Source organism: Bombina bombina, chromosome 2 (genome assembly GCF_027579735.1).
Source record: "Bombina bombina isolate aBomBom1 chromosome 2, aBomBom1.pri, whole genome shotgun sequence".
Taxonomy (NCBI): Eukaryota; Metazoa; Chordata; class Amphibia; order Anura; family Bombinatoridae; genus Bombina; species Bombina bombina.
The window spans coordinates 204,329,658-204,341,806 of record NC_069500.1 but is presented as its reverse complement, the minus strand read 5'-3'; the positions used below and the strand labels follow the sequence as shown (position 1 = coordinate 204,341,806).

The 12,149-nt window shown below is 38.6% G+C and overlaps 1 protein-coding gene across 1 annotated transcript in view; it reads right to left on the bottom strand.

The window, feature by feature from the left end:
* Window positions 1-12,149, bottom strand: part of CCDC125 (coiled-coil domain containing 125) — a 197,381-nt gene that overhangs the window by 76,043 nt on the left and 109,189 nt on the right. The window contains 1 exon segment of the mRNA XM_053701455.1: window positions 2,612-2,727. Within this exon segment, the coding sequence (XP_053557430.1) occupies window positions 2,612-2,727 (116 nt within the window).

Below are 12,149 nucleotides of genomic sequence, written 5' to 3'. Positions count from 1 at the left end.
GTCTGCCATAAGTCCTTTCTGGGGTCGACCATAGGAAACAATTTTTTAAATATGGGGGGAGGGACGAAAGGAATACCGGGCCTTTCCCATTCTTTATTAACAATGTCCGCCACCCCGCTTGGGTATAGGAAAAGCTTCTGGGAGCCCCGGCACCTCTAGGAACTTGTCCATTTTACATAGTTTCTCTGGGATGACCAACTTGTCACAATCATCCAGAGTGGATAATACCTCCTTAAGCAGAATGCGGAGATGTTCCAACTTAAATTTAAATGCAATCACATCAGGTTCAGCTTGTTGAGAAATGTTCCCTGAATCAGTAATTTCTCCCTCAGACAAAACCTCCCTGGCCCCATCAGACTGAGTTAGAGGCCCTTCAGAAATATTAATATCAGCGTCGTCATGCTCTTCAGTATCTAAAACAGAGCAGTCGCGCTTACGCTGATAAGTGTTCATTTTGGCTAAAATGTTTTTGACAGAATTATCCATTACAGCCGTTAATTGTTGCATAGTAAGGAGTATTGGCGCGCTAGATGTACTAGGGGCCTCCTGAGTGGGCAAGACTCGTGTAGACGAAGGAGGGAATGATGCAGTACCATGCTTACTCCCCTCACTTGAGGAATCATCTTGGGCATCATTGTCATTGTCACATAAATCACATTTATTTAAATGAATAGGAATTCTGGCTTCCCCACATTCAGAACACAGTCTATCTGGTAGTTCAGACATGTTAAACAGGCATAAACTTGATAACAAAGTACAAAAAACGTTTTAAAATAAAACCGTTACTGTCACTTTAAATTTTAAACTGAACACACTTTTTTACTGCAAATGCGAAAAAACATGAAGGAATTGTTCAAAATTCACCAAATTTTCACCACAGTGTCTTAAAGCCTTAAAAGTATTGCACACCAAATTTGGAAGCTTTAACCCTTAAAATAACGGAACCGGAGCCGTTTTGAACTTTAACCCCTTTACAGTCCCTGGTATCTGCTTTGCTGAGACCCAACCAAGCCCCAAGGGGAATACGATACCAAATGACGCCTTCAGAAAGTCTTTTCTAAGTATCAGAGCTCCTCTCACATGCGACTGCATGCCATGCCTCTCAAAAACAAGTGCGCAACACCGGCGCGAAAATGAGGCTCTGCCTATGCTTTGGGAAAGCCCCTAAAGAATAAGGTGTCTAAAACAGTGCCTGCCGATATTATTATATCAAAATACCCAGATAAAATGATTCCTCAAGGCTAAATATGTGTTAATAATCAATCGATTTAGCCCAAAAAAAGTCTACAGTCTTAATAAGCCCTTTTTGAAGCCCTTATTTACAATCGTAATAAACATGGCTTACCGGATCCCAGAGGGAAAATGACAGCTTCCAGCATTACATCGTCTTGTTAGAATGTGTCATACCTCAAGCAGCAAGAGACTGCTCACTGTTCCCCCAACTGAAGTTAATTGCTCTCAACAGTCCTGTGTGGAACAGCCATGGATTTTAGTGACGGTTGCTAAAATCATTTTCCTCATACAAACAGAAATCTTCATCTCTTTTCTGTTTCTGAGTAAATAGTACATACCAGCACTATTTCAAAATAACAAACTCTTGATTGAATAATAAAAACTACAGTTAAACACTAAAAAACTCTAAGCCATCTCCGTGGAGATGTTGCCTGTACAACGGCAAAGAGAATGACTGGGGTAGGCGGAGCCTAGGAGGGATCATGTGACCAGCTTTGCTGGGCTCTTTGCCATTTCCTGTTGGGGAAGAGAATATCCCACAAGTAAGGATGACGCCGTGGACCGGACACACCTATGTTGGAGAAATAAGGCCTTTTAGCCCCCAGAGAACCCAACACACCTATACATGGGTGGTATCGCTATACTCAGAAGATGTTGCTGAACACATATTGGGGTGTTATTTGGCAGTAACCCTTAACATTCTCAGTAAATGTATTCTTAAATTTCTATTGTGTCAAAAAATCACCATTTTTTTTTCTTTCAAACTTTGGCATAGATTGGTGGTAAAATGGTTACATGAAAAGAGTCAAAATACCCCAAGTTTAATACCTTAGGTTGTCTTCTTTTTAAAAATATATACATGTGAATGGCTATTCAGGGATTCCTGACAGATATCAGTTTTCCAATGTAACTATCGCTAATTTTGAAAAAAATGGTTTGGAAATAGCAAAGTGCTACTTGTACTTATTGCCCTATAACTTACAAAAAAAGCAAAGAACATGTAAACATTGGGTATTTCTAAACTCTGGACAAAATGTTGAAACTATGTAGTATGGGTGTTTTTTGGTAGTTGTAGAAGTGTAACAGATTTTGGGGGTCAAAGTTAGAAAAAGTGTGGTTTTTTTCCATTTTTTCCTCATATTTTATAAAAAAATTTACAGCAAATTATGATATGATGAAAATAATGGTATCTTTAGGAAAACGGTATATAATATGTGTGGGTACAGTAAATGAGTAAGAAGAAAATTTCAGTTAAACACAAACACCGCAAAAATGTAAAAATAGCCTTGGTCCCAAACGGTCAGAAAATTGAAAAGTGTTGTGGTCCTTAAGGGGTTAAGCAATCTCAACGTTTATAAAGAATAACTAATTAACTTACTTCAAGGGCTGTGATCTCTGTTAAACTGTCTTTATCAAAACCCATGTTGTCCTGGAACAATTTCTGTTGCTTTACATCGAGCACTGCAATAAGCTCCTGACACTGCTGATTCAAAACTAGTAAAAAGTGAGAAACAATCCTTTTAGTAAGTGAACATAATTAAACTAATGTGCAAATATAATCGAATGACCATTCTACATTGGTTTAAAGAGACATAAAGCCACTGTGAAATGAAAATGTTTTTGTATCCTTTCAATAAATTAACATATTAGCTGAGTGTGAAAGCTTTATGATTAGATTAACATCTTGTTTGCTGATATTTTTCTCAATGACTAAAACCCCTCCCACATACCTTATTTTGAGGAGTCAATCTGATCTTGTTACTGGTTAGCCATTGTCATTTTGTTACTGAAAATTTTAATATTTGCAGTATATGATCTAATCCCCAAGTAACACAGCTAGGTTTGTAAACTTTCAAATACAGGAAAGAGGGACAAAATAAATATTAAAAGTATATTGCAAAGCTCTTTACTAAAACTAATTATATTACAATTCTAAAGTTTTAAAAAAAAAAAAAAAAAAAACAACAACCTTTAATCATATGGCTTAATCGTATACTCTTCTATAACTAGTTCTTTGTATCTGTTGTATATTTCTCCTCGAGCCCTTAGTCAATGTAGATTGAGCAAGGCAGTACCTTTACCAGGAGAGCCAAAAAAAAGTTATTGGCACACCAGCAATGCCAAACTACTTGCAATGACACCAAATTCATGGACTAATTGTTCTTTGATATTCATGAGACACAACAGGCAGTCAACAGTCTCATTTCAATCAAAGTACACATGGTCTACAGATACACTGTAACTCTTTTGCATAATGACAATACTGATGCAGTGTTTAATTTTAGCACCAAAATGAATTTGGGTGAAACTCATTGAGCCAGAGTATAACTTAAATGCCAAGTGTCTGTTAGCAAGGAACCATCTATACACTTTGTGGGGTAAAACTTATGATGCTCTAGATACCACCTGCAGTAGTATAAAGCACCCTATAAATACTGGTGTCTGCTAGACACTGGCACCAATCCTACCACCACCTTGAAATCCACAGTGTGGCATTCTTGGTTGCCCCATGTACCCAAACAACCCACCCAGTGTGACCTATCCCTCCATGGTAGTACCATGTTATCTTAAAGCCATAACAACCAACCAATGTCCAAATCACCATGACCCTCAATCCCAATGAAAGCTCTCTACTGAAAAACCCACCCACCTGGACCCTTATCTCAGTATTGTTCCAAGCTGTCTTCAATATTTATTAAAGCCTTCAAATACTCAATCCAAAGAGCCTTCTGCCTTCTAGAGTTAAAAAAAAAAAAAAAAAAAAAAAGATTTTTCAGAAGTACAAAAAGGGCTACCGCCATTGAATAACGAAGAAAATGTGATCATTTCAAAATATTCAGTTAACAAATAACATTTAAGAGTTCTGGTAAAAGTCATAGCTGGGACTATTTTCAACCAAAAAAACTTTCTAAATGCATTGTTGTGATGAGAAAATTCAATTTAGGTAAATTATCTCATTATGATGGTATGCATTCAGTTTGCAAAATGGGACTCAGTATTTTGTTTTAAACACACACGTGACATCTAGCCCAATGTATGCAATTATAAAAGCTTAAGACATTTGAGAAGGACTTTTTCAAAACGTCATATATTTAATCTTTGCCATTAAAAAGTATGTGTGTAGCATTTTTGTTTTTAATCATCTATGAAAGCGTTAAATCAGTGCATATAGTAATGCTTCTATTGCAATGTTATGCCAGCCCACTTGATTGAATGTTCACTGGAATTGTTCATCCAACGTGTGTGTCATATGTCAATCTTGAAGTCCAGCCCCTTTAAGGCCCTTAGAAAGCCTATGTAGAGAGTGGATGTGACTCCTCTATACATCACAGCCCAACCAAAAGAGGAAATGAAGGGAGCCGGAGGAAAAGACAATACCAATTAGGATTATAAACCTTTCATTCTAAAATGTATATACAGTATCTCACAAAAGTGAGTACACCCCTCACATTTTTGTAAATATTTTATTATATCTTTTCATGTGACAACACTGAAGAAAACAAATTATGCTTACCAGATAATTACAGATAATTGGGAAATACTGAACCTGGCCATCAGGAGGAGGCAAAGACACCCCAGCCAAAGGCTTAAATACCTCTCCCACTTCCCCTATCCCCCAGTCATTCTGCCGAGGGAACAAGGAACAGTAGGAGAAATATCAGGGCATAAAAAGGTGCCAGAAGAGAAATATAAATTTAGGGGGCCGCCCATCGGAGAAACACGGGCGGAGGCCGTGGACTTTCCTTATACAAAAGGAAATTATCTGATAAGCATAATTTATGTTTTCCTTCTTAATATAAGCAGAGTCCACGGCTTCATTCACTACTGTTGGGAAACTTATACCCAAGCTCTAGAGGACACTGAATGATAACGGGAGGGACAAAAATAGAGGAGGACCCTAATCTGAGGGCACCACAGCCTGCAAAACCTCTCTCCCGAAGGCTGCTTCAGCTGAAGCAAAAACTTCAAACTTGTAAAATTTAGAAAAAGTGTGTAAGGAGGACCAGGTAGCCGCCTTACAAATCTGATCCATAGAGGCCTCGTTCTTAAAGGCCCAAGAGGAAGCCACTGCTCTAGTAGAATGAGCCGTAATTCTCTGAGGAGGTCTATATCCCGCTGTCTCATAAGCTAAGCGGATAAGACTCCTCAACCAAAAAGATAAGGAAGTCGAAGAGACCTTCTGACCCTTATGCTTCCCACCTTATGCTTCCCAGAATATGCCACAAACAAGGAAGAAGCTTGTCTAAAATCCTTAGTAGCCTGAAGATAAAACTTCAAGGCACGAACCACATCCAAATTATGAAGTAAACGTTCCTTCAAAGAAGGATTAGCACACAAAGAAGGGACCACCATCTCTTGATTAATGTTGCGGTCTGACACAACTTCAGGGAGAAACCCTAACTTAGTACGTAGGACAGCCTTATCTGAATAGCGGCAATTTCAGATACTCTGCATGCAGAAGCAATAGCCAGTAGAAAAAGAACCTTCCAGGACAACAACTTAATGTCAATTTCATGCATAAGCTCAAATGGAGCCCGTTGCAAAACTTTAAGAACCAGATTCAGACTCCAAGGGGGAGCCAAAGATCTGAACACAGGTCTGATCCAAATCAGAGCCTTAACAAAAGACCTGAACATCTGGAAGCTCAGAGAGCCTCTTGTTCAGTAAAACAGACAAGGCCGAAATCTGTCCCCTCAGGGAACTGGCCGAAAGACCCTTCTCCAGTCCATCCTGGAGAAACAATAGAATCCTGGCAACCTTAAAGAGACACTGAACCCAAATTTGTTCTTTCATGATTCAGATAGAGCATGAAATTTTAAGCAACTTTCTAATTTACTCCTACTATCAAATTGTCTTCTTTCTCTTGGTATCTTTATTTGAAATGCAAGAATGTAAGTTTAGATGCCAGCCCATTTTTGGTGAACAACCTGGGTTGTTCTTGCTGATTGGTGGATAAATGTATCCACCAATACAAAAGTGCTGTCCAGAGTTCTGAATAAAAAAAAAAAAGCTTATATGCATTATTTTTCAAATAAAGATAGCAAGAAAACTAATAAAAATTGATAATAGGAGTAAATTAGAAAGTTGTTTAAAATTGCATGCTCTATCTGAATCATGAAAGAAAAAATGTGGGTTCAGTGTTCCTTTAACGTTATGCCAAGGAAATCCACGCTCTTCACACCAGAATAAGTAGGTCCTCCACACCTTATGATAGATGTGACGAGTAACCGGCTTACGAGCTTGAGTGAGAGTATCAATAACTCTCTCAGAAAACCCTCTCTTGGCAAGGACTAAGCGTTCAATCTCCACACAGTCAGCCTCAGAGAATCTATATTTTGATGAACAAAAGGACCCTGTTCCAGCAGATCCCTGTGACAAGGTAACTTCTGTGACGAAAGGCAAATAATGACTGGGGGATAGGGGAAGTGGGAGAGGTATTTAAGCCTTTGGCTGGGGTGTCTTTGCCTCCTCCTGGGAATGAAGCCGTGGACTCTCCTTATATTAAGAAGGAAATTACACTTTGCTACAATGTGAAGTAGTGAGTGCACAGCCTGTATAACAGTGTAAATTTGCTATCCCCCTCAAAATAACACACAGCCATTAATGTCTAAGTGGAAATGTCCAAATTGGGCCCAATTAACCATTTACCCTCCCCGGTGTCATGTGACTCGTTAGTGTTACAAGGTCTCAGGTGTGAATGGGGAGCAGGTGTGTTCAATTTGGTGTTATCGCTCTCACACACTCTCATACTGGTCACTAGAAGTTCAACATGACACCTCATGGCAAAGAACTCTGAGGATCTGAAAAAAAGAATTGTTGCTCTACATAAAGATGGCCTAGGCTATAAGAAGATTGTCAAGATCGGTTTCACAGAACAGGTTCCACTCAGAACAGGCCTCGCCATGGTCGACCAAAGAAGTTGAGTGCACATGCTCAGCGTCATAGCCAGAGGTTGTCTTTGGGAAATAGATGTATGAGTGCTGCGAGCATTGCTGCAGAGGTTGAAGGGGTGGAGGGTCAGCCTGTCAGTGCTCAGACCATACGCTGAACACTGCATCAAATTGGTCTGCATGGCTGTCATCCCAGAAAGAAGCCTCTTCTAAAAATGATACACAAGAAAGTCTGCAAACAGTTTGCTGAAGAGAAGCAGAATAAGGACATGGATTACTGGAACCATGTCCTGTGGTCCGATGAGACCAAAATAAACTTATTTGGTTCAGATGGTGTCAAGCGTGTGTGGCGGAAACCAAGTGAGGAGTACCAAGACAAGTGTGTCTTGCCTACAGTCAAGCATGGTGGTGGGAGTGTCATGGTCTGGGCCTGCATGAGTGCTGCCGGCACTGGGGAGCTACAGTTCATTAAAGGGGAACCATGAATGCCAACATGTACTGTGACATACTGAAGCAGAGCATGATCCGCTCCCTCTGGAGACTGGGCCGCAGGGCAGAATTCCAAAATGATAACGACCCTAAACACATCTCCAAGACGACCACTGCCTTGCTAAAGAAGCAGAGGGTAAAGGTGATGGACTGGCCAAGCATGTCTCCAGACCTAAACTCTATTGAGCATCTGTGGGGCATCCTAAAACGGAAGGTGGGGGAGAGCAAGTTCTCTAACATCCACCAGCTCTGTGATGTCGACATGGAGGAGTGAAAGAGGACTCCAGTGGCAACCTGTGAAGCTCTGGTGAACTCCATGCCCAAGAGGGCTAAGGCAGTGCTGGAAAATAATGGGGGCCACACAAAATATTGACAATTTGGGCCCAATTTGGGCATTTCCACTTAGGGGTGCACTCACTTTTGTTGCCAACGGTTTAGACATTAATGGCTGTGTGTTGAGTTATTTTGAGGGGACAGCAAATTTACACTGTTATACAGCCTGTACACTCACTACTTTACATTGTAGCAAAGTGTCATTTCTTCAGTGTTGTCATATGAAAAGATATAATAAAATATTTACAGAAATGTGAGGGGCGTACTCACTTTTGTGAGATACTGTACACTTTAAAAAATAATTATGTTGTTTTACTTGCAAACAAATATTTTTCATTGCAACATTCTTATAGTCTGAAATTTACCTTCACTTTAAGCATAAAACATGGAACATGATTTAAAATTTATATCAAACAGTTTGATATTGCAATACATTTTTTTTTTTACTATATGTAGTAAAAAGGCTTTGCAATACACTCATTATTGTGTGCCCTTTTCTTGTAATTTAACTCTAAAAATTGTTGGTGTTTTTAACACTACTGACTTTCTATAAAGTAATGGGTACCACCATGTTGGAACCTGGATTTCCCCCTTATCTCCTTATAACTGGTAACAGAAGAGAGTGTGCAAACAAGGCTGTGTGGAGACCCTGTTAGTTACTTAAACAGTAAAGCAAAAAATAGTTGCTGCACTCAAATATCTTAAAATTAAATAGCTTTATTGGAAAACATTAACAAATATACACAGAGGAATTCCACAAATCATAAACATAATAAAAAGTACCTAAATTACATGATTATACCAAAAACTGAAACTTTTGAAAAGACGGGTCATACAAAATTATACAATATTGTATAAATATTGTTAATAAATCTAATCATACAAAATAATGAAAATGATGATGATTATTAGTTAAAAAAAATGTTTTAAAGAAATGTTTTTACAGAATAATATCAAAATATAAAAAAAAGGCAAAACATTCTACAAAATAACTAATGTCCAATGCTTGATTGATACCCTTAGGGCTCCTAGTTTGCAATTTGTTTATCCAAAAAAAGCACTCTTACACAAAATCCTATATATTTATTGCCACCTCTAGGTGGTAGTATTGTTCCGTCTATAAAAGAGACCGACAGTTTAGGAATAGAAGTGAAGTGTAAAAGTTGAAATGTTGGGCAACTGCCTTGGATCTCAAAGCTCTTGTTGTTTGACCAACATACTGCATCTAGTAATAACTGGCACCACAATTGGTATAAGATTTAAACTCAAATTCCTCACCTGTAACTCTATTGTTAAATAAGGTCCTGCCTGAATAAGGCTACACATGACTATTTTTACTACCACCTCTAAAACTCCCTTTATTGGCCAGCTATGTACTAACATCCTTTCCACCGCTGGTCACTAAACTGGGAGCTAATTTAGCCAATGAAAAAAGTTTTTTGGCCACAAATTTGCAATTATCCATCACCCTGTAAAATGTGAAGACTACGCTTTAATATTTTACAAATTTCATCAAATTGTTATGTATATCGAGTAGAAAAAAATATTGCCTGTTGTGAAAATGTCCATTTAGATTTATCAACAGTGCCTTGAATTCTAAAGTTCAAAATAAATCACTAGAATAATTGATCATCTATTAATAAAAATCTCTGAATGAATTCCTCTGTTTGAGCATTAAACATGGACTCAGAATTTGTATTTCTCTTAATTTGTAGAAGTTGACTAATCAGATGCTTGGGATGACTTGAATCGGCATGCAGATTTGTACTCCCAGCTGACGGGTTCTTGTATGTACTAGTTTTAATATATCCCCCTTCTACTGTTCCCTCCAAACGTACATCTAACAAGTCAACTGTTTTATCATAAATAGCTCCACTAAACATTACATTAATCTCATTATCATCTATGAATCCCAAAATCAAAAGATCCCTGGAAAGGTCATCTATAAAGCGCATGTAGATAATGTTCTCTATGAAACTATTTACCGGGTCAAACAGGTGGTGGAGTTCCACCCCACAAATAAGATTGCACATGATGGTGCAAATTTGGCACCCATTCCATTGTCACAACACTGCAAATAATATTTACCATCAAACATAAAAAATTGTGGGTGTTTAAGAACTCCCCAACGTCACAAAGGTAAATCTTCTCCTCTTTATGGAACTTGGTTAGAGGGTAGTAGATTCAGGAGAAATTTAAGGAAGCATTTTTTTTACAGAAAGGGTGGTGGATTCATGGAATGAACTTCCATTTGAGGTGGTAAACACAAAGACTGTAAAGGAATTTAAAAATGCCTGGGACATGCATAAGGCTATCCTAAGGAAAAAGTAACATGTAATATGGGTAGACTTGATGGGCCTTTTTGGTTCTTATCTACCGTCAAATTCTATGTTTCTATGGTTCCACTATCCAAAAAATAGCTTGTGAACCTAAAACATGGGGTAAAACTGCATCCACTACTACTCACTTAATCATAATCATCCAGCCATTTAATATTTTAAAGAATCTGAAAGAGATGGCCAGTCTCTTAGCTGTAAAGGCCCTGTACTCAAGGCTGTAACACAGTGTTTACCCATACAGATAAAGGTTCCAACACAGAACGGATGCCAGAAATAATGGGATGCCCTGGTGGTATTACTGGATCCTTATGCATCTTGGACAATGGAAAATGGCAGTAAATGGAAATTCATTTGTTACTGAATTTTTTTTATGAAAATAGTCAAAAAGGCACCTTCCTCCAATAACCTCTCAAATAAATTAGTTGGATTCTAGGATAACCTCCTGTGGGTGGTTATATAACTAAATTGCTGTGTAACCTCAGCTATGTAATTCCTCTTATTTAATATAACAACATTGCCAGCTTTGAAAGAGGAATTGATGGCAATGCTTTGAAAAGCAATGTGTGGACCTCAAATTTGTAAAAGAATAAAAACCAGAAGCAGGGGGCAGAGTTTGGCCATGATGGCAGATGGTCACACACTAGTATAGCTCCTAATCCCCAAAGCCGTTATCTACCCTATTTGAGGCATGCCCTGATCCTCTTATTCCTATCACACTGGGAGAGATGTCTAGACAATCTACCACCATTGGATGCCAGAAGAACAATCCCGCTGAAAGTCACTAGTGGACAGCCACAACACATATAAAAGGCTGTGCACCTCTTTAGGGACCAACTCATTGCATCCCCTACAGAAGCCCTGACACATCACCTGCATGGAGGTTCTTCGAGATCTCCCGCACAGTGAGCATCCCACGACCCGCGGCAGTCACCAAGCAAACGGCGGTGGTGAACACTCTTACGGCACGAACGGATGTTAGGTTGTAGTGAAGAACTCGCACCTTCCAGCTTCTGCCTGCAAAGCACCCCACTAATGGCCAGTGACTCTTTTTAGGCTCCCCTTCTAAACTACCTTGGGCCCAACACATTACTGCTCTGACTGGACTCTCAGTCGTGGAGTGCTTCACCACTAGGTCCACACTGCATTGTATATATTTATTTATTTTCTATATACTATGTCTGGTGATTTAGGTATATGTCTCTGTATACATTTAATATATTAGATACTTATAGTATAGATTGGAAAAGTCCTGCTTTATTTATTTAATTTCTTTTATTTCATCTTTTAACCTTATGCTCTGCTCATTATACATTTCTCACAGATCTTTCTGTTGGAGTTTAAGTTCTCTCAAGTTTTCTCATGATATCTAATGTTTTTTTATGGAATTGCGGGTTTGCTTTTTATAGTTCTCTTTACTGTGTATTCATCTCTACTAAGATGGTTGCTATATGTTAGATTGTTACTACATCATTCTATCCAGTTGCCACATTTTATTTTCCTTAACGGCAACATTTTATTTTACTTAAAGTGAAAGTCAATCCTAGCGTTTTACAAACGCTAGGATTGACTATTGAAACAAATAAAGGGGACTTTCATTTATGAAGTATAAGATACTGCATGTAGAAAGCTCTTTTATTTGTTTCAATTGATCGCCGTTTTTACCTGGTACAGCAGACCATGGTTAAAAAATTTTTTGGCTAAGAGCTGACGTTTTCACCTCTTAGCCAATAGCTTTGTGGTAAATCCGGCTCCCATGGACGCCAAGCCGGATTTACCGCATGGCTATTGGCTAAGAGGTGAAAACGTCACTTCTAAGCAAAAATAAACTGCTCCATAACCTCTAAGCTGCTCCATAACCTGTCCG